The 25,060-nt window shown below is 50.1% G+C and overlaps 1 protein-coding gene across 5 annotated transcripts; it reads right to left on the bottom strand.

Moving 5' to 3' along the window:
• Positions 1-915: 915 nt before the first annotated feature.
• YPEL5 (yippee like 5) lies at positions 916-16,332 on the bottom strand. Of its 5 annotated transcripts, none has more exons than XM_068153701.1 (6): positions 16,223-16,332; positions 11,587-11,619; positions 11,394-11,499; positions 11,056-11,207; positions 5,622-5,790; positions 916-3,151 (listed from the first exon to the last, which is right to left on the bottom strand). In XM_068153701.1, the coding sequence occupies exons 5-6, from the start codon at positions 5,760-5,762 to the stop codon at positions 2,927-2,929; spliced, it is 366 nt and encodes a 121-aa protein (XP_068009802.1). In that variant the 5' UTR covers positions 5,763-5,790; positions 11,056-11,207; positions 11,394-11,499; positions 11,587-11,619; positions 16,223-16,332; the 3' UTR covers positions 916-2,926. The 5 variants fall into 5 exon arrangements, with proteins under 5 accessions (XP_068009802.1, XP_068009799.1, XP_068009801.1 ...); XM_068153698.1 differs by having other exon boundaries at positions 11,394-11,458; XM_068153700.1 differs by having other exon boundaries at positions 11,085-11,207; positions 11,394-11,458.
• Between the last annotated feature and the right edge of the window lie 8,728 nt (positions 16,333-25,060).

Raw genomic sequence — 25,060 nt, 5'->3', positions numbered from 1 at the left:
CATGCACAAACTATCTCAAGGAGAAGCAGTCAAGGTTTATGTAGCTAAACCCTTCCACTGAGCCATCAAACTGATAGGACCAGGAACAGCAGCAGCTAGGCTAAAAGAACAATCCAAAGCCTGCAGTGGGTTTAACTCTGAGGCTTTTAATTAATTCATCTCAGTTGTGTTTTCCAAATGATAATACTTTGGGGAAGTAATCTTTAACATAGATTCATCCATAGTTCAGGTTGGAAGGGGCCTTGAAGATCATCTAGATGTGACCCCCCCTGCCATGGGCAAGGACACCTCACACCAGACCAGATTGCTCGAGGCCTCATCCAATCTGGCCTTGAACACCTCCAGGGGCCAAAATGAAGGGGTTCTACTCAAAACCAGGATAAGCCCCCACCAGGCTGCATGGCACCAGTATAATGATCCTCTCACCTCAGTTCTCCAGCTACAGCTTCAGAAGCTGACCAGCTGCTGGCAGAAGGCTTCTCCCTAATGCTTACAGGCAATGTGAAATGCCTAGAGCTCCAGATTCAGATTTTCAACCCCAAGGCATGGCAGCAACCCAAACATCACATCCCATGCAGCAGCTGGCATTTTGCTTTGCTTGCTGGCTTTCCAAAGCCAGAGAAAGACCTTTGGCACCCAGAATTCCCTTCAGAAGCCATTTCCTGGTTTTAGTTTCTCTTTACCAGGAGTCAACTGAAGGCTTTCAAGCATCCAAGTGGTTTGCTTGAGGCTTTACTTAGCACCTCCCAAAATCCACAGTACAGCCTTTAGTCACCTCTGCAGAGAGATGCTCAGCAGCAGCTTCCGCTGTGCTGCAGGAAAGCAATGAGATCCCGAACGCAGGGTGTGGCAGCCAGGTTGTGTCCTCGGGTTGAGAGGCTCCCTGCCAACGACTCAGAACAGAAGAGCAAAGGATCCATCCAGGACAAAACATACTTTATTGTCATGTCAGAAGTACAGAAGAGTACTGCAGAGAACCATGCTAACGGGGGCATTCCCAGCCTGTGACGACAGAAGTACAAGGTAACGGGGTCCTACTCAGTGCAAAAACTGACCCATCTGAGGCACAAGTACACTATTGTTTAAGCAGCTTGATTCAAGCACAGCTCTGGTTATGTGATCTACTCCGGTTTCTTCCTAGGTGAAAAGCTACTTTTACAAGAGAGAGGCAGTAAATTCAAGTCAGGGGTGTCCAAATTGCCACTTGGCAAGGTAAGAGAACACAAAGGAAGGAAAATACTCCACACACAGTCCCCCTCTGCGTTTTGTTTGCAGATATGGAGCTGCAGGTAGTGAAAATAAAAGAGTTTATTCTGAAAGCTCAGAGCCCAGATCTGTTTGACTGGGGGGCTGGGGTTTTCCCCTCCCCTTCCCCCCACCTTTTACAACTGTGGGTAACTTATTCCATGTTGACCACAACTGATCCAACACAACAAAAGCCAACCAGCCTTTTGTCTTTGCTAAGGAATCACACACATCTAACATTCAAATACATCTCAGCCCTTGAGATCTTGACTTATGGCTTAAGACACAATCAAAGTGTTTGGGCACCCTTGAGTTAAGTTAATGCAGAGCATTTTTGCAGACAAGAAAGGCAAGCAAGATCACTGTTTGGAACAGAGCTGAGCTCTACACAAAGAAAGCAGGAACCCAAGTCACTAGTTACTACCAGGCTGACATGTACTGCTGCCCAGGAAGGTAAAAAAAAGGTATCATCACAATGGAAGGTTCAACCAAGTCGAAAGGTCAAGGTTCCAACACCAGAAGCAGCATTTGAAAACAAGCTGTGGAAGTCAAATCTTTTCAAGAGATGCAGGTTGCATAACTCCAGGCATGAGCAAACACGTTGGCAATCCTCTCCTTTTACACAGCAGCTGTGTTTGACATAGGAAGTTGCTGGGTTTAAAAGCAAGCTATGGGAAGAATTAAGAGTTCCAACTCCCTGTCTGTTCAATGAGATTAGTAGAGAAACTTGGGGGGGAAACGACTACTGAAACAGTAGCTTCTCAGTGGATTCCCTATGGTTACAAACACAGCTTGACCTGTAAGCAACTCAAGGCTAACCAGACAGCTATGAGGTTTTGTTTCTGCATATCATTGCTATGCTGCTAAGTTACAGCAGTTACAGTTAAAAAACAGCCAAGCAGTTTTGCCCTATCTGAAGAATAGTTTTCCAATCAACACCAGTTTACATGGTGAATGGGAACTTCACAAAGAAACAAGGAGTGGGTGACATCTTTGGGCCAAGAATGACAAGAAATAGATGGGCTCTGTGCTACCAATCAACCTCAACAAGAATATGGCACGGGGGCCAGCCCAAGCTGCACCAACACTGAACCTTTAGCACTCGGCACAAATTCGGATCTCTGTACTTTTAGCCAGCAAATCAGGTGAAAGGACTGGGGAAGAGGGACAAAACCAAACCCAGAAACAAAAACCCCCAAACCTAACTAAAAACTTCAGCCAAAAATGGAATATAGTCTTTCTAAAAAGGAAAACCCAAGAAGTCTCTCGATTTAAAATAACTTAGGCTGCCATCAGTCCTGTGCAAACCAAACCAACTCACTGAATGGCTCTCGAGCACGAGGACAGCTTCCCCCTCCCTCCCCTAATGGCTTCCTTTTGTAGCCCACTGTATCTGGGGATACAGCCTCAAACCTAACAGATGTAAATGCAAGAGAGAGAGTGACAGCATCTGCACAACATCCTTTCTACAAACAGCTGCTGGGGGGGGGAAAGGTACAGGGTAAAAGAAGAGCCAAGAGAGGAAGGTTCCATCTGACATCCTCACAACCTTTCCCGCTCTGCAGTCCATGAAGCCGGCTCTGATGCTAAGGTGACAGTGTATGTAAGCAGAATTTTTGTTGATTTTATTATTATTTTGGAGTTTCAGCTGAAGAGAGCCTGAGGAGGGGGCAGAGCCTCTTCAGGAGTTGTCGGACGGGACGTGCTCCTCGAAGCCCTCGCTCTCCCGCACCAGCGCCCTCTCCAGGATGACGCGGCCCTCCTTGTAGCGCTGGCTGTCTTCGGTGGCAAACTCATAGATCCAGCCCAGTTTGCTGTTGCAGTTCTTGCAGCTCACGTCTCGAACCATGTGGCGGCCAGTGAGCATGACCCGGTCCTGAACCTCGCTGTACTGCAGGTTCACCACCTGTTCCAAAGAGACAGGCACACACAGATCAGCTGCCGGCAGCTCGCCAGGCGCTCAGCGTGCTCATGGAGCCAGAGCTTCAGAGTCAGGGGACCTTGGGGACCATCCAGCTCCAACCCCCTGCCATGGGACACCTTCCACTAGAACAGGTTGCTCAAGGCCTCATACAGCCTAGTCTTGAACACTTCCCAGGGAGGGGGAATCCACCACCTCCCTGGGCAGCCTGTTCCAGTGTCTCAGCACCCTCACTGGAAAGAATTTCCTCCTAACCTCCAGTCTAAGTCTGCCCTCCCCAAGCTTCAATCCTTCCCCTTCCTTCTGTAACTTCAAGCCCTCATCAGAAGTCCCCCCCCAACCTTCTTGTAGGCCCCCTTTAGGTACTGGAAGGACGCTATAAGGCCTCCCCAGGGCTTTCACTTTGAGACTGAGCAGACCCAGCTCTTGCAGCCTGTCCCCACAGGGGAGTTTCTCCAGCCCTTTGATCATCTTCACAGCCTCCTCCAGACCTGCTCCAGCAGTTGTATGACCTTCTTATGCTGGAGGCACCAGAAATGGACTTAAGTCCTAGGGCACCCTGTTCATCCATTTTAAAAGCAAAGAGCCTGTGGCACTGCATGTGAACTGAAAACTGCAGTGGGCATGTCCACAGCCCTTGAAAATCTCCTGTTTGAGACAGTAACCCTTTGAAGCTGTGCTCCAGAGAGGTCTACAACCCTCCTACTTATCTGAGACATGGAATGCAATCACAGGATGTAGGGGAGTGCAGAGCACTGTGTTCAACTTGGTGTGAGGAACTCCTGGTGAGGAGCTTCTCAACCAGTTGACAAACCTGCACCTTGAGACAGATGCAACCTGCTCCTAGCAGCTGAGGTGATCACATCTTCCCAGCAAGCAGAACCAAAATATTAAGAGGTGGTACTTTAAGACAGTCTTGGGGTGCTTTTGACATAATCACCTGAGAAACAAAGGCTCAGTGGCTGAGAATGCAGGCATTAAACAGTCCTCTTTCTCAGTTTGTCTGCCACCTGGGCAGTTTCAAGTACACTTTTAAGCTGTTTAGGCAGCAACATCACAGAACCAGGATGCATAACCTGTGGAAAAGTTGATGTCAGAACTATACCCAAACAGCTAGTGTGAGGTAGGATTTGAAAAGATGGGGCTGTGCTGCTTTCTCAACTTCCCACCTGACTCTGCCTGCTCTTTGGGCTTCAGCTCTAAGGCTTCTGACTGCAGACATGTAAAAAAAATCAGGGCTCTGTGATTAAACTCAGTTTGCACCAAGAGAAGTTTAGGCTGGACATTGGATGAATCTTCTCTGAAACAGCTCTCAAGGACTGGAGCAAGCTCTCCAGGGTGGTGGCTGGGCCCCCATCCCTGAAGGTGTTTAAAGGACACAGATGTGGTGCTGAGGGACAGCTTAGAGCCAGACTTGGTAGAGTTAGAGAATGCTTGGACTAGGTGATCTTAAAGGGCTTCTCCAACCAAAATGCTCCTGTGATTCTCTGAACTCCACCATGCAACATAAAAATGTGACCCCCCAGATCTAGTGCTTGTTGGATGAGAGAAATCAGATGCACAGCTCTGCTATAGCTATGCATCCCAGCCTGTACAAAAGCTACTGACAAGATTCAGCATACCAGAAAGCCCAAAGCCAAGGCTGTTAAATGCAGACATCATTGATTTCTGTCCAAGATCTGTGGATAATTTTCCAGGCACAGCCTAAAACTACCACAATGCCTCTATCACCCCTGCAAATCACCAAATGACTTCCAAGAAAACAAAATACCACCAAGCCAAAAGACACCAAGGATTACAGAGAGCTCTATGAGAGAGCAAAAGATGATCTCTGCTTTTTCAGAGAGTCTAATGGACAAGTCTGTGTGGAAGGGTTACTAAGTAATGCTACAATTCACTCCAGAGCTATGACTTCTGTATCTCAAGATGTTGATTGAATCAAATCAGGTCAATAAAATGATACATTGAACTAAAGCAGAATATTGCCTGTAGAAGACTGTGCTTACCTGGTTGCTCAAACACTGTGAGCTTAAATGCAGTTCAGAAGTTAAGCAGAGCATTATCTAGGCTTTCTGTTTTACACTGAGCAGAAGTGCAAAGAGCTTTGAAACTCCCTGCTAGACAAAGGCTGCTCTGACAGTGAATCTGAGGTTCCTATTACAATGTCCCAAGTTAGAACTCCATGTATTTTGGCACAAGGCCTCTATGCACACAACCCTCTCTACAGTCTTTTTGTGTGGCAGATAAGCTAACTGGGTTTGCTATCAAGTCAGTGCCTAATTTGACTGCAAAGACAGCTGAACAGAGTAAGAAGTTAAACAATCAAACCAATAACAACACAACACTTCAGCCAGTAAGGGTTTGTGGGGCTTTTTTTGGGAGGGGGGGAGGGTTGATGGGAGATTCACTTCCCACCAAGTCCTTGTTCACAGCCCCTGCTCAGCTTCTCACTGACCTTGTTAAAGAGAAAGGCTCTTCCCGTGGCCCCCGTGAAGCGAGTGGAGATGAGCTCAGAGCGGTTGGTCAGGATGGTGTCACAGTTTGCACAGGAGAACAGGCGAGTGCCCCCAATGTGATCCAGAAAAATTCTTCCCATTTTCAGAGCTTCAGTTTGCACTCAAGACCTGAAAGCAAAGAAGGAAGATCATGTACCTGGGGAAAAAATATTGTAGGGGAAAAGAAACCAAATCAAGCAAAAAAGCCCCAACAGAGCAAACCAACCCCCCCAAGCCTCCAAGCACCCCATGGGGTAGAGTATCCTGCAGACCAACCCAGCTCATCATTGCAGAGGGTCCTTCCCTTTTTCCCCCCCACAGATGAATTACTGAAGTTATAGAATGCAATCATCCTCTCTCCTCAGGACAAGTTCCCTCCCAAAGCGACCACCTCGCCAGCAAGACTGAGACATCTAAATACAAACTAACTCCATGAAGTGAGCAGCACATGAATGGAAACCTTCAATATATACTTCAGGCTTTTGCAGACCACTGCTGGAGTTCTTGAGCTCAAAAGCTTCCTTCCTGTTTTCCTTTCCTCTTTACACAACACTGAAATTCCATTCCAGTCCCGTCCCAGCAGCTCAGTCATCTTAGTCAGCACTGGGAAATGAGGCCCTGAGAAGTACTCTGAGTCACCAAGACAATTCTACTTTAATTTCCCCAAGTCACCCCTCCTCCCCCTTTGTAAAATAGATCTTTATTTTGTCACTTCCCTTCAGCTCTGCACAACTTAGGACATGCAGCCACACACCAGCACCCTTCAGGATGCTTTAGTCTTCTGTTACAGCAGACTGGGCTCCAGTCTTTGACTCGACAGCTACTGGTTTCACACATGGGAAAGGTTTGGATGCTACCTGACAGAATAAACAACCCACCCAGCCTTTACCCCAGCCAGTTTTACATACACATGCTTACAGCTGTCTAATATGACTACAAGACTGTGTCTTTTACCCAAAGCATCATCTCTGAATGATGAAATATGATGAAAATACCTCAGCAACCCCAATGAGCAGGGAAAAAAAGAGTGCTTGGAAGGTGTACAGCAGCAGGTCTGCAGCACCTGGTAAACAAACCTCTGTAATGCCTTTATACCAACTACCATAAATTGCTCCAAGTTCACAAGTGAGCTCAGGAAGTGAACACATCAGATAGCTGAAAGCTGAAATCACCAAGGGTAAGGTGACATGACAAAGGCATTAAGTGATGATGTTATTCCTGTTTCAGCTGCAGAAGGTTTATGACTAAATATCCACAGTTAAACACTGTGCTCTGCCCTGGTGAGGCCACAGCTGGAGTATTCTGTCCAGTTCTGGGCCCCTCAGTTCCAGAAGGGCCTCAAAGAACTGCTTGAGAGTTCAGTGCAGAGCCACAAAGATGCTGAAGGCAGTGGAACATCTCCCTGCGGAGGACAGGCTGAGGGAGCTGAGGGGCCTGAGGGGAGACCTCATTCATGTTGATAAAGATGTGCAGGGCAGTGCCAGGCTCTGCTCAGTGATGTCCAGTGACAGGACAAGGGGCAATGGGTGCAAGCTGGAGCAGAGGAGGTTCCATGTGAACATACGGAGAAACATTTTCCCTGTGAGGGTGGCAGAGCCCTGGAGCAGGCTGCCCAGAGGGATTGTAGAGCCTCCTTCTCTGCAGACATTCAAAACCTGCCTGGATGTGCTCCTGTGTTACCTGCCCTGTGTGATCCTGCTCTGGCAGCAGGGTTGGAGTGGATGATCTTTCAAGGTCCCTTCCAAGCACTAATGATCTGTGATTCTGGGAGGTTAAATATACCTCCATTAATGCTTCAGAAGTGGAGTTAGAAACGAGCGTTGTCTCTCCTGTGGTGCACAGCGCTGCACAGCCAACCTGACACACTGCAAGTGTTACAGCTGTGTGGGTTCTGTTTTTCATAGCAGGAGGCAGGGTGCCAGTCAGAGAAATCAATCATATTTTGTGCTCCTCAAGCTGAATATTCTCTGACAAATGCCTTTAGAGAAGCACAAATACCTACATTAAACTCCTTTCAACTTTCAGGAGATTAGTTTCTTAAAGCTCACTCTGAGATGGCCCAAAACATGCACCTGCAACACCACCTTCTGAACCCCATTCTCACATGTAAAACCCCTAACTCACTGACATCAGGGTTTTTTCTTCTTAATTCCTTTATTTCACCACTTTGTTTTCTTGCAGCCTGTGCCAACAGAAGAGGGCTCCTAGCACTGAACTCAGTGGTTTGAGCACAAGTGCCTTACACTCAGGTTTCTCAAATCACTATTGATCTCCTGCATCCCATCTGCTTGATTTTTGGTGCATCCCATCAACCTAATGGCTTTTTCCTTGAAAGGCAACATAAAAGCCATCTCTCTTCTTGAAAGGGTAAACAAAACAGGTCTTGGGTTTGACAATGTTTCAAAGGCTCAGCTGAGTGCAGGGGGTGAGTCCCTTCAACATGCAGGAAGGGTTCTCCTTCCATTTCCCTAAGCATGACACCTTTCTCCTGTGCCTTTATCTTTCCTAGCAAGTGGGGGCAAAAGCAAACATTCAATGTCAATAGTGACAGTGTGAAGGAAATCCAGCAGACAGCAAGTATGAACAAACAAGTACCAAGGTCTCCAACCAGAAGAAAGAAGGCAACAAAAGCAAGTGTGACAGACAGGCCCACAAGACCTTCAGCCCAAGCTCCACCTGCCACCCTTACTGATTTGTGGATGAGACAATTAACCAATCCCAAACGATTTCACCTGTGGAAACAACATCCAAAGGGGTCATTCTTTCAGGGTAAGCACAGTGCTCAGCCTGTCAGCCTTTTCAGAAGCTAACATCAAACAAATCCAAACCCATCCCTCTCTTACCAAGAGCAACACCAAGTGACACAAAGCAAGCTTGCAGAGCACATCCTGTGGATAAACAGGCAGCTCAACACTTAAACCCCACACATCTGAATCATGTTACTGGAAGAGCAAGAACCCAGAATCACTCAAAGCACCTCAGGAGAGAGGGCAAGTATAATGCTTACAAGCAGGTTGGAAGTCAAAATGAGATACAAAGGTATTACTTCTGGACATGGCATTATGCATGGACTTAAGGGCTGAGTTCTGAGGATAATGAACATGAAAATAAATGCAGAAGGGAAGATGTTCAAAGACTTTGGGCTGAAAAAAAACACCAAGTAATTATAGAATGGGTTGGATGGGGCCTTGAAGACCACCTAGTTCCAACCCCTTACCTTAGACCAGGTTGCTCAAGGCCTCATCCAGCCTGGCTTGAACACCTCCAGGGAAAGGACATCCACAACCTCCCCGGGCAACCTGTGCCAGTGTCTCCCCAGCTGCACTATAAAGAATTTCTTTCTAATAATACAAGACCTAAAATCTTTGTATCAATCACCTCAAAAAGCTGAAAGTAACTTCATCAAGTAGCTGCAGGAGAAAGAAACGTGCAATAATACCTGGGTCCCAACAGAAAGACAGCGAAATTCATGTCATGGTAGCAGAAGGCTATGAGAATTCAGCAACTGGGGAAAGGCTGAAAGCGTTGGGTCTGTTCAGCCTGGAGAGGAAAAGGCTCCAGGGAGACCTCAGAGCAGCCTGCAAGGGGCTACAAGAAAGCTGGGGTGGGACTTTCTACAGGGGCTTGTAGTGATAGGATGAGAGGGAATGGATTGAAGTTTGAAAGGGTAGATTTAGACTGGAGATTAGGAAGAAGTCTTTCCAGTGAGGGTAATGAGACACTGGCACAGGCTGCCCAGGAGGGTTGTGGATGTCCCCTCCCTGGAGGTGTTCAAGGCCAGGCTGGATGAGGCTCTGAGCAGCCTGTTCTAGTGTGAGGTGGCCTTGCTCCTGTCCCAGGGCAGTTGGAACGAGATGACCTTTAAGGTCCCTTCCAACCTAAGCATTCTATGAATTTTCTTCAGAATACATGAGGAAATGTCTATTCTTAGAACAAGTGAACAAACACCTTTGAAAGTTTAGAAGACTGAATTCTACAAGCAGCACTAACAGGCAAAACTGCTTAGACTTTGGGGGGTTAAAAGGTTAAAAGCCAAAGGTTTTTCCCCAAGCTCAAAAGCAGAGTATTCACTTGCAAGAGCAGTTCAGAAGGTATCTGCTGTGGATAAAGGCTGTTCCCTCCTTCTGTAGAGAAGCTGTAGGGTACACTCATTGTGCACTGGAAAATAACAGCACAACAAAAGAAGGGAAAGCAATTTCCCCTGCTCTGAGGCTCGTGTCCCTGACATACAGAAGGAGTGCACAGAGTCACCCAAGTTAACCATGTCAGGTTGTTTTCCCCTATAGCTTTCACTTCCCATGTAAGATGTGTGGGTGTGTATTTATGTTCACACATACATGAATGATCTGAAAAAGCTTTTATAGGCAGCAGGAAGGTTCTGTTAAATTAAGAGAAGCCTAAGGATTGTGAAGCATGGCAGCATTCCTGAAGCTTAAGAGCTCCCACTTAGGAAGAGGAAAATGCACAAAGTGCACTTCCCCATGCAGCTACTCTCTGCACTGAACACCAGTGAAAGTAGCTTCTACTGGTACAGAGAGCCAGTCCAGTCCTCTTGCTAGCCCAGAAAGTGATTCTACTGTAGCACACCAATTCCATCACATCACCAGCAGAATTTTCAGAAGCAAAGGACAGGAATCATGGCTACTCACAAAACCAAATGCTGAGGAAGGAACAGAGATCCTTCTGGCCTGATTTCATCCTCAAAGTGAGCCAAGCATTCTCTGTTGGGTAGGTGTCACTCATGCAGTCACAGTGATCCTGCCCCCATGCAAATTACCCAGCATGAGCTCTCATATTAGATTAATGGCTCCACCATCAAGGAGGCAGCACTTACTTTCACTAATGGATACACAAAGTATCTACCCCTTGTCCAGTCCACACAGTTCAAGGAGACAGGCACTTCTATGAACTGAGATGATGCCACTGCACCCTTAGCCAGCACCCAAACCACCACTAGCAGCCTGCATTCCTGAGGACCCTTAGCAGGGCAATCAATGCTAACTTGCATTGCCTTACCCAGCTGGTAAGGTCTGCTGACAGCACAGCCTCTGATGCAATCCCTTTGTCCTGCTGGGCAACACTTCCTGCCTGCACACTGCTTCCAGCAGGTGCATGCACAGACAGGAAACACAAGCACTGTGGCTAGGAGCTGTAACATGTATTGCTAGAGCAGCATGTCCCCAGACTTCCACCTGTCTTTCAGTGCTGCTTTTGGCAACGCTGAACAACAGCTGTCCCAGAGCTGACATTCAACAGCTTCAATGTGACCACTGTCTGCACACGGACCTGAGGCAATACTCCAGTGGTATTTGTGCCATCTCCTCTGCCTGTCTCCATGAGCAGGGAAGCACAAAACAGTAACACAAAGTTATTTATTAGCATTTTTAAACTAACAGCCAGTGTTTTCTCATCCCAGAGTGCACCTCTTGAAGACACAGGAGCGTCAGCGTTGGGGAGAGCCAGCAGGCACTTCCTCTGTACACAATGGTCTGTGGGTATTCCAGGAGCCTCAGTGTTGCTTCAGCACCATCTACTGCACCTCAGACCTACAACAGAGAACAGCTGCTAGTTAAAGGCTTTTAAAAAACCCCAACCTGTGGCAGCCTCTGTGTCACCACTCCATCAAGGAAAGCTATCTTCCCTTTGTACCCTGAGCCAACAAGCACTCTCCCCCCCTCAGAAAGGGCTGTGCACTCCCCCAGGCATAGAAAACATTCTCAGTATGTACTTACCCTGGAACAAGGCTCAAACTTCATCTTCACATCTCAGAAGCCAGGCTTGAGCTTCCTCTTCTCATCTCAGAGAGGGAGAAAAGAGGAAGAAGAATACTTAGCACAGCTACACAAGAACACACACAAAAAAAGAATTAAAACAGTTACTGAGTAATCAAAAAACCCAAACCCCAACTGAAAACATAGTCCTTACCTTTCCAGGCTTCTGCTCTCCCCAGAGGTGCATCTGAAAATACAGATGGAGTCAGTCTCTCAGGAGGTCTGAGATTCCATGTCTGCCACTGACTGCTGCAGCTGTTGAAGCAGGCAGGGCCCAGGCTCTGGACTCTGCAGAACTCCTTATCAAAGAGCACCACACGGAGCCAAACGTGAAGGAAGAGAACTGGAACAGTTTGCTGTGCTCATGAGAGCCATCCAGCTACTGCAGCAAACCACACAGGGAGTTCAGTCCACTCAGATGACTGAAGAGGCTCTGGCAAAGTCACCAAAGCAGTGCCCAGAGGCAGCACAGGGCACTCACCTCAGAGGCTGCCTGGCAGGAGGGAGCTGCATTGGTGCAACCTGCTGCAGCTGAATTCTCTGCTGAAAAGTGGCTCCTTTACCAGGTAAGGGGAAAGCTTTGCCTTGGGACACTGGCATCTAAGCATGGCAGTGCCACAGCATATTGGTGCATGCCAACACCAATCCAGGGCAGCTTGTTCCAAGACAAGAGGGCTTCTTTTTAGCATAGCTCCTGTATCTCAGCATCTCCCACACAGTAACTCACACCCTCACAGTGCTCCTTCTAGATAAGTACACTGAAGTAGGGAATACCAAAGAGTATTAGTTTCCAAATGGTCTCAGACTCAGATTGTCTCACTACCACACAGAGCAGCAGCCAGTCCTGTTTGTGTCTTTTTCCCTTCCCTTTCCTTCCCAACCCCTCAACTGCTTTCCAGAAAGCTGCATTTCCCTGGGTTTGGAACACATTTGTCCTTTCACTAATACAGCAAATAAGACAACTGTTGCCTATTAGTACATTCTACAACTTTCAGAGAGTCAAACTAACTCAAATTTCCTGCTCTCCTTAATTCCATAGAGTCACTCAGGTTGGACAAGACCCCTGAGATCACCAGGTGCCACCACTAACCCTGCTCTGCCAAGTTCACCACTAAAGCACATCGCTGAGTGCCACATCGAAACGACCTTTAAACACCTCCAGGGATGGTGACTCACCCACCTCCCTGGGCAGCCTGCTCCAGTGCCTGGCTGCTCCTTCAGGGAAAAATGATTCCTAATGCCCACTCTGGAGCAGCTTGAGGCTGTTCCCTCTTGTTCTATCACCAGCTGCCTGTGAGAAGAGAGCAGCACCTACCTCTCTGTATTGTCCTTTCAGGTAGTTGAGGAGGGTGATAAGGTCTCCTCTCAGCCTCCTCATCCTCAAACTACACAGCCCCACTTCCCTCAGCTGCTCTTCATCAGACTCATTCTCTAGGCCCTTCACCAGCTTAGTTAGACTTCTTTGCACCCTCCCCAGCACCTCAATGTCTTTCTTATACTGAGGTGCTCAAAACTGAACCCAGCACTCGAGGTGTGGCCTCACCAGTGCCAAGTACAGAGGGGCAATCACTTCCCTGCTCCTGCTGCTCACACTATTCCTGATACAAGCCGGGATGCCACTGGCTTTCTTTGCCACCTGGACACACTGATAGCTCATAATCAGCTTGTTAGCAATTAGAACCCCCAGGTCCCCTTCTGCCAGACACTTTTCCAGCCACACTTCCTCAAGCCTGTAGCACTACATGGGGTTGTACAGTGCTGAACTGATACAAATCTTCACCCAAAGACACCACTGGTAATAAACCTGAATGAAATGGTGGAGAGAACTACCACCCAAGCTCCCATGCAAACTGGCACAAAGGGTGCTAATAAGCCTTGTTTAACTAGGCCAATACACCTAGATGAACTAAGACATTCCTAAGTGCATATGAAAGACTCCAAAACCAAGAGAGGCCTTGCTACCAACAATCCACAGTGTGCAGGCACTGCCCTACACATTTCACACTACTTTTAAGCTACATCTTGCTTAAGGGAACGATGTAGCTCAGCAAGAGCTGAGCAAGTCAAGATTTCACAAGAGGTCAAATTATAGTAAACAAACATGAACCAAAGATCCAACCTGGGCAGCATGACTTCAAGCTTGTGCTGACTCCCAGCAGAGGGACTGCTAAAGAGATATCTATATCTCTATTTGCACGTGCAGAACTCTGTTTGTCAGATGACAAGCAACAAATCTTGTCATCTCCTCCCCTAGTGGGCTTTGAGGTGCCATTCTTTTGCCTCCACATGCTTGGCAGCCTCATCTGAAACTCACTCACCATTATTAAAATCTCCATATAAACAATTAGAGCTGCATGCTGCCAGTTAAGTAACTCTGCAGCTACAGAAGTGAAAGCAGCAGGTGACAGAAGTCTCCAAATAGTACTTCCAAAGGCTAACATCAGCAAAAGAGAGCAATGCTTCAAAACAGAGAGCTTGGTTTGTCACAACCATTCTTTGAATTCAGCAATCCAGAATGGGTCTATACATGCAAGGATGACATATAGCTGTCAGATACATGGCTGTACACAGAGAGCTACAGGCTGAACCAGGGGCACCCATGAAGCAGGCTCCCTCAGTCAGAATCACCTGGTCCTACCACAACCTACCACCTCCCTGCACACAACTGCTAGGCCACATCCCTAAGCTCCTCACCTAAACAGCTCCACCATTTCCAGGGGCAGCCTGTTCCAGTGCCTGGTGACCCTTGCAGTGAATTCTTTCCTAAGAGTCAATGTAAACTTTCCCTGGTGCAACTTCAGGCTGCATCCTCTTGACCCACCTCACTAAAACCTCCTTTCAGGGGGGTGCAGAGAGCAATCTCCCCTCAGCCTCCTCTTCTCCAGGCTCAACAACCCAGACTCATCTTCAAGTCCTTTCTGCCAATCACAACTATTAGTTATGCTGATGGTTGACCTACTGCCATGAGTAGTTAACACCTACCACGCCCAGCAGATCAGCACCGATGGGTTCACAAGCTGTGCATTTGCTGGTTTGGTACTTCTAAGGGAGGTTCAGGTTGGATATTGGGAAGTTTCTTCACACAAGGGTTCTCAGGTGCCCAGGAAGATGATGGTCCCTAGGGGTATCTAAAAGATGTGTGGACGTGGTGCTGAGGGACAGGATTTAAGGGCAGTGGTTTAGCAGCAGTGTTGGGATTGTGAGCAACAGGCAAGCAGTTGGACTCGATCTCAAAGGCCTCTTCCAACCTCAGCAGCTCTACGGTTCTGCGATTTACTCCTGCACTCTAACACCAGGTCTATTGTTTAAAAAAACAAACAAATTATTAAATCCTATCACTCCATTCGCCCAAAACACAGCCTTCAACTCTTAAACACATCAGATTGAACCTAATCTGCTTGCAGAGTACAGTGGAGGTCTGTACACAGAGTACCAACTGAGCAGACTGATGCCAGGCTTTGCATTCCTCTTTTTGCTTTGACTAGAGCCTTCCTAGAGTGGAAAAGCACTTGCCAAATATTTCGGCTCCCTGGGAATCCACACTTTCACGGGCAAAATCCAGCCTAGGAGCTGACAGGCGAAGCTGGCTCACTGCTGGCGCAGCCGCCGGCACCTCCGTGAGCAAACAGCTACCCCTGGATTCGTGACAGCCGCCTTCTCCCCACAGAGCCCTGCCAGGCTGAGCCGCGGGGGCTGCCCGGGCGATGCACAGGTCCCCACGGAGCAGGGCACAGGCAGCAGCTCCAAGACGGGAAGGGAGCAGAGGGAGGCGTCAGGCAGCACCCGCGGCGGCGCGGCCGGCCGAGCCCCCGGCGCGACTGCCAGGGGAGGGCTGAGCCGTACTCGGCGAGCGGCGGCACCGGCGCCGGCCGAGCCCCCGCGTAACCCTCCCCGGCTGCGCCGCGCCCCCGAGAGCCGCCTCCGGCAGCGGCGATGTGAAGCGCGAGCGGCGACCGCCGCCGCCGGCTGGAGCCCACGGGGGTCACGCCGAGGTGCGGGGAGGGGGCGGCGCCCACGCCCGGGCCGCGCGCAGCCCGCGGCCGCCGCCGCCCCACACAAAGCCCGGCGCGGGGGCGGGACCCAGCTGAGCGCCGTCACGGGGGCGCGCGCAGCCAACCGCCGCCGGCTCGGCCCCCGGCGCCGCCGCCGGGCGCTGCCGGCAGCGCAGGCAACTTGACAACAAACAGGAGGAAACAGCTGACGGGAGGCCCCGCGCCGCGAGGGACGCCTAGGCCGACCACCAACTCCCGCCCCAGGCGCTCGCCGCCACCTCCGCTGCCGCTTCTCCCCCATCCTCCGTACGGCCGTACGGTGCCGGGCAAACGACGCGGCGGAGGGGCCCGGGAACAGCCCCTCGTCACCCTGCCCCGGGCCGCACAAAGGAACCAGCCCGAAAAGTTGCTGCCGCCCCGCCGGGGAGGCGGGGTCGGCGGCGGCGGTACGAGGCCGAGGGAGGAAGTTGTGGCCGCAGCGGGGAGGGGGTGCTCGGTGCCGGCCCCGGGCGGAGGGCCGGGCAGGAAGACTGGGCGGCGCTGGGAGACGCTGACGGAGAAGGGGACGTGGTGGGGGAAGGCCAGCGCTTTGTCGCGGCGCCGGGCCGCAGTGGGACAAGCGGGGCCGGTGCCGACTCCCCCCTCCGCCGGGCTGGAGGGTCTCGCTCGGGGCCTCGCCGTAGCCCGAGTGACACACTGCTGCGGCCTGAAGCGGCGGCCGCCACCTCCCTTCCCAGCCCCAGACGGCTCGCCCCAGCCTCCCTGGGCTCTGCGCGGCGCTGCCCCCCACCCGGTTACCTGGCGCAGAGAAGAAACAGCGGCAGCAACGGCGAACGCTCCGTGCCCGGTGTCTTCCCCCCACCCTCTACAGCCCCGACGCTTACGGCTCGGCGGCAGCGGCTCCGCCTCTCCTCGGCCCCGCCCCCCGCCCGACAACCAGCGCCGCTGAGGTCCCGCCCCCTGCCGTCAATCACGGGTGCTAAGGCTCCGCCCCCCTGCGACCCTGCCCCCTCGCACGCCAATCAGCTCTGCTGAGGTCCCGTCCCGCCGGCCTCGCGACTGCGGTCTTGTCGGCTGGCGGCAGCGCCCCGAGAGCGGCGGCGGCAGCGCCCCCGAGAGCGTAGTGTCTGGGTGGGTGTTGGAAGGGGCCTGCGGAGACGGTCTAGTCCAACTCCCCTGCCGAGGCAGGGTCACCTAGAGTGAAACCTAAGCGGGTTTGGAATTAATCTAGGAAAGGAGACCCCACAGCCTCTCCGGACAGCCTGCTCCAGGGCTCAGCCACACTCATAGTGAAGTTTGTCTTCATGTTTACATAGAACCTCTTGTGTTCCAGTTGGTGTCCACTGCCCCTTGTCCCCTCACTGGTCACCACTGACAAACAGTCTGGCTCCATCCTTCTGATACTCACCCTTTAGATTTTTACAAGCATTGATGAGATCCCCCCTTCAGTCTGCTCTCTTCCACGCTAAAGAGCCCCAGCTCTCAGCCTGCTAGGATGTCCTGGTCCCACCACCATTTTAGTGGTGGTCTCTCATGCTGCACTCTTTCCAGTAGCTTCTTGTCTCATGAACTGAGGAGCCCGGACAGAATACTCCAGATGCAGTCTCACTAGGGCAGAGCAGAGGGGCAGGAGAACCTCTCTCGACCTGGTGGACACACTTCCTAATACCATTGTCCTGCCTGGCCACAAGGGCACAGTGCTGGCTCACGGGCAGCCTTTAGTCAGCGAGGAGCCAGGGCCCGGCAGCATCGCTTAGCCCTTGCCCACTTGCCACATGCCCTCTGTCTGGTGCCCGTCAGCCACCTGTCCAAGCCTGATGTTCTCTGCTCCCCCATCTGCCTCAGCAGCCCCATCAGGAAGCCCCCCCAGAGGCTCCCACCTCTTGCTGTGGGAGCCAAAAGGGTGAACCGTGCCAGGCCCTGAGGAAATGGCACTCTAGCCAGGCCAGGGAGAAGAGGAGTCACAATTCTGTGCCTGGTCTCCTCCCCAGGTCCCTGCATGCCCAGAGAACTGGCCTTCTGTCAGTGAGCGTCACCATGCCACAGGCTCTGCGAAGGTTTGAGGTGGGGAAGGGCTCTGGCACGACTGTCAGCCACCTCTCTACCTCAGTGAAACTGTGACTGTATTCTGCTTGCACTGTTCCAGGCCACTCAGGCTGAAATCTGTGCATGACACCTTAAACACCACCCATGAAAGATCAAGGAAGAAAGAGGTGAAGTGTTTGTGACTCTTCTTGACCATTGGTTGCAAGGGTTATCAATTCCCTGCCAGCTTTAATGGCTCAGTACTTGCACACAAGCTGCATTCTTGGCATGTAAATAATGGTCTGGGACAACATACAACAATCTGAGTTGTTGGTTATGAAAAAGACATGAAAAGGGGTGGGGGGCTGCTTTCTGTGGGGCAAACCATGCCACTGTTAGGGTTTGTGTTCTAAGAATATCACACCTACCTCAGAGGAAGCGTTTTCCGTGGGTTCCTGGATCTGTCTGTCTGACAGCACCAGAGGAGCTGCAGGAATTGCAGGAAGGAATGCCTTGGCAGGGCTCTTCTGTCATTTCATATCAAAGACAAAGGGGTACCCCTGCCAGCATATGGCAGGCAGCACATACTTATGTGCTCAGCTGCTCTTCAGGTTGAGTCTTTTACTGCTAGAAGTAGCTAGGTGATAGGGTGCACAGCTGCCTGCATGAGGGTAGGCAGGACACTGATATGCTGAGAGCTGCTGTTTGCTTTGGGCAGATCTCAAAATGAAAATCAGATGAGGCCTGATCCTGACCAGAGCTGAGCACTGACATTCCTCACTGACCATCAGCCTCTCTTTAGGTCGTGCAAAGGAAGTAAAAAGTGTCAGAGCAAACTGTCAGACAGCAATCATCTCTTAGTTAATGTCATGGGGACAACAGAAGCACTAAGGATGTCAGAAAGAAGCCATAAAGGCTGTGCCTGGGGTCTTGTTTGCCACCACTCAATGGAAGAAATATCTGGTCTAGCATGCCCTTTTTTGTTAACAGATTGACACAATCTGCTGCTGTGCCATGCTGAGTAACTGTAAGCATTGTCCCCAGTGGATCTGCTCAGCCTCGTGATGGGAGCTATATGAAGGTCCGTGTCTTAATCATCTTTGCAAAGCTCCCACAGAGATCACAGTAAACAAGGCTGAAAGGAGGAGACAGGGAGGCAAAGCAGTGGTGCTTCAGTCAGCCTCAGTGACTGGCTCTTATCCAGGGACCTGCAAGCTCTCTGCTTAGCTCTGCCACTGAGGCATGCATCCATCCATCCATCCATCCATCCATCCATCCATCCATCCATCCATCCATCCATCCATCCATCCATCCCTTGGCAAGTCAGTTCTTTTTGCCTCCTTTTCCCTCTGTAAGGTGGGGAGAGCAATGCTGTCTACCTCATTGGAGGGGTTGCAGGTTTGCTTAAGTACTGTCCTCTGGTCTGGGCACATGTTGCAACCGTCATTGTCTTATGACCATGGAAATAAAGCAAAAGCCCAAACCTTTGAAGAGTGTTAAATGCTCAGTAATAGGAAGGGTAGCTGTGCCAATCAGAAAGAAACCAAATTGACCATGAGACAAGCAGAGAATGGATTAGCCTGTTCTTGACAGATGGTGCCAGGGACTGATGTTTTTATTTCCTTTGCAAAAGAGCTTAGAGGAAGGGGGACGGGGAGGGTGAGGTAGGGCATATTTGTCAGAACTGAGCAGAAGGCTGTAATCAGCTCTGCTGAAAAACACCAAAAATACCCCCCAAAAAGCTAATTCCAATTAGTTGGTAAGAGACATGCTACATGTCAGCTGGAGGGTGAAAAACAGGAACAGCAATATTGTACACATGGCACTTTTCATTTTCAGAGCAGCCTGAAGACATTAATGAATCCTCCTCTAACAGAGGGAAATGCGGTGCAGTCAGCAGTTTGTTCCTTTGCTTCTCATGCCAGGATTTGGGAAGACCCTGGGCATTTTCCACAACTGATTCATATCAGAATAGCCCCAGTGACTCTGGAGGAGCCAGCACGAAAGAGCTGTCTTAGATCTGGGACTTAATGAACCAGGGAGAGAGGAGATGCCTGTACCAAACAGCCTTATTAAGGCTTGCCTTTATATTTGCCCCCTCTAAATCCATTTTCCACTGCTGTAAGCAACACTCCTGGAAGCATTTCAGAGAAGATGAGGTGACTGAGGAATTAATCATAATCCCAGGAAGAATTGTGCAGTGCAATTCAGACACCAATATATTGCTGTATTTCAAACCTCTGACACATCTTGAGTGGACTTCAGCAGGACCTGGGTACATCCCATTGAATTAGTGCCAGGGCCTGGGGGCTGCTTGTGCAGATCTTCTCTCTGCAAAGGCAAAATGTTGTAGCTTAGTGGTTTTTACCCTTGCTCAGTCTCCAGAACCACTACTAATTTTCCAGTCTGCTTGTGGATTCCTGTGTGGCAAAGCTGAGCCTACCAAACCAGGCTGCCTGAGGTGGGACAGTGATGCAGAGGGATTTTCCACTGCTGTTCCTGCTCTGCCCAGGATTTCTGGCAGCAGAGGGTAGGCAGCTGAAATACAGAGCTGGACTTGCAGGCTGTGATCTCTCCAAGAGCCAGCTTGACTCCTAGAAGCCCCTCTGTGCCTTCTCAGTTTTCCTTCACATCAAAAGCTGGGGTTATCCTCCTACCTCCTCATGTTATTTGACAGTAGCTACAGCTAGCCTTTGTTTTTTCAGAGGAGATGATATTGCCTGCAGCTTCATTCCCATAAAGAGAGCCTACTGATGCACACACAAATTTAGTCACCCTCACAAGCTGACACCTATTGCTTTTGGCTTCACTGAAAGCTGAGAGGGGCATAAGTACCATTTACAGATGCTTTTTCAGGTGGCTGTGTCTTGCCAGGGGAAAGCTGTTTATGCAGTTCATCTCAACCTCAGAAGATGAAGATCACTGCTAAGGAGGCCCTCCCATGCCCTCTCCATAACAGCAGGTCTGGTCTCATTACCCTGTCACCACACTTAGCTGATGGCCAGATTTGGAAAGGTGTTTAAGGGTAAAAGCTCAAAGCACCCAGGAGCTATATCAAAGAAAGAACTCAATGTCCAAAGAGGGACTCACAATTTATGTGCCAGTATTAAGATGTCAGGAAGGGAGACAGTAAGCAGGCCTGGTGCCAGGGAATGCATCAATCTCTCCTGCAGAAATGAAGAGTCATGGTTGTGAGCACTGTGGTTCAGGGAGGCTAGCAGAGGGACACAAATCACCCTGCAGCCAGGCACTAGTGCAGTGAGCTGGACTCACTCCAGTCCCTAGGCAAAGAAGGTGAGGCTGGTGGTGCTACAGACAGATCAAAGACTGTACAGGGACCTTGCAGCCTTTTTGCATTGCCAGGCCTTGTTTTCATTCTGCCACAGTAGAGGATGGTTACTAAAATAAGGAGAGCTTTCAGGTTGTGAAGGGTCAAGCTGCTTGTTACTCTCTCTGTACAGGCTGCTCTCCTAACCACCTTAGCTTGCCACCTCTCCTTCCTGGAAAATGGTTAGAAACCTCATCTCTGCTCAGAAGGATCATGAGAGGCCTGGAGGACAGGTTGCCTGTATGACAGCTGCATGCTTGTGCTTTCCCCTGCTGCTGTCCTACAAATCACTGTCCAGTGGCAATGCTCTGCAAGAGCAGATGAGTTCTCAGTCTTTTGTTTAGGGGAGATGTTATCAGGTATCCAACATGGATGACAGCCCTCTGATGATTGTGCCACTGCCTCCACACACAGAGTCTTGCTTTGATGCACATGTAGGTCAGTGGAGAGAAGATGCAGTAGGGCTGTGCTCCATTGACCTAGTTGAACAAGGCAGGCAGTGATCAGGTTTGGGCTCCCCACTACAATAAGGGCACTGAGTTGCTGGAGTGTGTCCAGAGAAAGGCAACAGAGCTGGGGAAGGGTCTGGAGAGCAGGGCTGGTGAGGAGCAGCTGAGGGAGCTGGGGGTGTTTAGTCTGGAGAAGAGGAGGCTGAGGGAGACCTCATTGCTCTCTACAGTGGGGATGGTCTCTGTGCCCTAGTATCAGGTGACAGAACAAGAGGAAATGGTCTGAAATTGTGCCAGGGGAGGTTTAGGTTGGAGATTAGGAAAAATGTGCTTACTGCAGGAGTGGTCAGGGACTGGCACAGGCTGCCCAGGGGGGTGGTGGAGTCACCACCTCTGGTGGAGGTGGTCAAGAAACACAAACATTTGTGTGGCTCTTTGGGCCATGGTTTCATGGCCATGGTGGTGTTAGGTGGATGGTTGGACTCAGTGATCTTAGAGGTCTTTTCCAACCAAAACAATTCTACTGTTCTGTGCTCCAGCTGCCTTCTCTTCTCCAGTAGGTGATTTCAAGTGAGCTTTCATCCTCAGCTGAGGAGGTAAAGCTGAAATCATTCCTTTGGCACAGAGAAACATTCCAACAGCTGTCTGCCAGGAGAGGAGATAAACATTTGGGGGGAGAGCAGCTACTCTAATGCACGTGGACTTCATCAAACAATCTGGGCTGTCCCTGTTGTTTGTGAGCACTGGATGAGAACAAAGACAGATTGGGCTAGAAAGGCCCTCACACAGAGCCATTCAGAGCATGCAGAGAATAGGACACTTCAATGGCCACACTCAAGCACTTCTTCTTTATTAATATATAACCAGAGGAAGCTGCTAGCTTGGGAATGTAGAGCTGCACACCCCTGAGGCCTGGGGGAACTCCTCAAGCTTTCTTTTTGGTTGCACTTACCAAGAGATGGAACTGGTCCAATTTGTGCTGGCCAGCCAGAAGCCCAACTGTACCCTGGGCTGCATCAGAAGTGTGACTCTGTTCTGGTGACACACCACCTGGAGCACTGTGTCCAGGTCTGGGGCTCGCAGCATAAGAGGGATATCAAACTGTTGGAGCAGGTCCAGAGGAGGGCCACAAAGATGATCAGAGGGCTGGAGCACCTCCCCTGTGGGGAAAGGCTGAAAGTTGGGGTTGTTCAGCCTGGAGAAGGCTCCAAGGAGACCTTATAGTGGCTTTCCAGTACCTGAAGGGGGATATAGGAGCGCTGGGGAGGGACCTTTTACAAGGGCTTGTAGTGATAGGATGAGGGGGAATGGATTGAAGCTTCAGGAGGGCAGATTGAGACGGGGACTAGGAAGAAATTCTCTCCAGTGAGGGTGGTGAGAGCCTGGCACAGGTTGCCCAGGGAGGCTGTGGATGTCCTCTTCCTGGAGGCGTTCAAGGTCAGGTTGGAGCCTGGTTTAGTAGGAGGTGTCCTTGCCCATGGCAAGGGGGCTGGAACTAGATGATCTTTAAGGTCCCTCCAACCCAAACCATTCCATGAATCTATGATTGTGACTTGATAGAGTGAGGAAAATCCTTGTAACATTGGCAGCATTTCTAATTCAGTGTTTCTAGAGCTCTGGGTGGAGTTTCCTAGCTAGAAACAACAGAGCACTTCCTTGGAGGTCTTGGAGCTGAGGCAGTTTTGCTACTGGTCTCTTAACAGTACCACTCCTGCTCAGGAGGCACACTGCTGGCTTTCAAAGGTGAGTCCACTTAAAGGAAAAGAGCCAGCCTCAACCTAGCTTCACTGCTCTCTTTTGTTCATAGATATCTACTCAAAGACATTTATCAAAGATGCTAAACTCAGAGGAAGCAGAGAGCAAAAGGCAAGCAAACCCTGAGGGAAGAAGCAAGTGGGTTACATACAAAGGGGAGGGAGGACATCCAAGGGAAAGGAAGAGGACATGGAAGCCTACTCAGTAAGTAGCTTTATCCATACCACTGAAATGGTTTGGGAAAGGCTTGGTTCATCATCTCCTTGACAAACTAATAATGGTTGTAGTCAAACATTCCTGTGAAGGTAGAGTGCACATAAGACTGGGAGGAGAGTTCAGCAGGTGTGTGGATGTTTAGAACCAGTCTCCACCACGGAGAAACCTCGAGCAGCAGACTTCCAGCCTGGTTTGTGTCCAGCAGCCAGACATGTGGGCAGCACCACCTCCCTTAAGGCACAGTATGTTTCAACAAGTGAAGCTTGTGAGAGAAGCCCACACCTGGTGAAACATGAAATGCTTTACTCCCCTCCTGCAGATGCTTTAGACCTCTGGGAGGGAGCTGTCAGCCCAGAGACCAGCTGTACAGCTGAGTAAACATTTGCCTCTGGGACAAACTAAGAGATGCTGCATGGTTTATTCCAGGGCATTACTGAGACCACCACATATGTGAGAGAGGATTTCTTTCCTTCCCAGGTACAACAGTAACAAAAAGCTGCAAGCTATCTGCAGGCCATACATCAGAACACTCAGGGATGAGACTCTGTACTTGCACAGTGTCATGCACACAAAGATTCTGAAGTGCTTTGCTAAGCTGAGTAAACAGTGCAGTCCTTCCTGCAGAGGTTAAAATTAGGAGTACAAGTGAGGCAAAGATAGTCATCTGGAGCCCTTTGTCCTACCAGAGGGCAGGCCAGGAGTACAAGGCAAAGAGTCTTCCATTGCTTGTGCCCTTCAGGCTTCAGTTTGGCTGACAGCCCATGGGAAGGGTCCTTAGGAGCTTTCACCTGGGTGGTCACTTTGTATGCCAAATGTTTGGCACATGTGGATTCACCTTACACAGGGCAAGCTCTGAGTCAAGGAAGCCTGAGTCACTCATAAGCTAGTGAAATAGGGGAAAACAAGAAGATGAAGGAGAACTACAGGTCCAAAAAGATGGGCTCACAAACCAGCATGCATGTCCTGGAAGAGAAAGTCTGCCCCTAAAGAGCTGGACACTCCATGTGCTTTGAGGGGGGGCACAAAGCAAAGCAGGCTGTAATCTGCCAATAAAGCATGGAAGAGTGTTCCACCATTACTGCTGTTGCATCATCATTAGTCAAGCTTCTAGGCATCTGCTAATGTGACAGCTAATTACTGTTATTACAGTGTTTAGACAGCTTTCTAAAAGGCATCAGGTAGGTGCCTCACTCCCATTCATTTCAGAGACTGTGAGCTAGGACTCATAGTTCAGCCCCAGCCAGGAATGTGGGCAGCTAGATGCAGTGCTCATCCCTTCCTCAGTCTCTAACCAGCAAAAGAAAGCAAATACACATTCACAGGTGCCTGTTAAAGGCCAGGCTCCTTAAACTGAACTAACCAATCTAATGCTCCACCTTAGCCCTTGAAGCACACATTGGGACAGAGAGAGTCACAGATTGCACTGGGTTGGAAGGAACCACCAAAGGTGATCTTGCCCAACCTCCCTGCAGTTAGCAGGGACACTTCCAGCTACATCAGGCTGCCCAGGGTCACATCAAGTCCGATCTTATATATCTCCTGATAAGGAAAAGCTGTGGAATAGCTGCCAAGGTGCCTTGTGCCTCCTCTTGTGCTCAGATGCATTAGTCATAGAGCAATGATGAGAACTAGACTGAACTGGCTTCTTCTGGTAGCATAAATGAGGGCAGGCTTGACTACAGAATATTGGCAGGGAACACCAAGGGCTTGCTGTTCCTAAAGGGAAGTCAAACCAGAAGCCAAAGGCAGCCCCAGCACAAGCAGTGCCCTCAGAGAAAGGAGCACAGTGCCACAAGGCCTAAACACAGCAAGCAGGGCCAGATGTTGGCAGCAGGGTCCAGCAGCAGCCCTAGACACAGCAGT

This window comes from Melanerpes formicivorus, unplaced genomic scaffold (assembly GCF_026170545.1).
Source record: "Melanerpes formicivorus ecotype bairdi unplaced genomic scaffold, bMelFor1.0.p_v2 SCAF_26, whole genome shotgun sequence".
Classification (NCBI taxonomy): Eukaryota; Metazoa; Chordata; class Aves; order Piciformes; family Picidae; genus Melanerpes; species Melanerpes formicivorus.
This window is presented reverse-complemented; position numbering and strand designations above follow the sequence as displayed.

Bases quoted from the DNA above. Each gene is read 5' to 3' on its own strand.
- YPEL5 (XM_068153701.1), bottom strand. From the start codon at position 5,762: ATGGGAAGAATTTTTCTGGATCACATTGGGGGCACTCGCCTGTTCTCC. The intron at 3,152-5,621 runs GTCAGTGAGAAG...TCTTTGGAACAG, and splicing joins GAGCCTTTCTCTTTAACAAG to GTGGTGAACCTGCAGTACAG.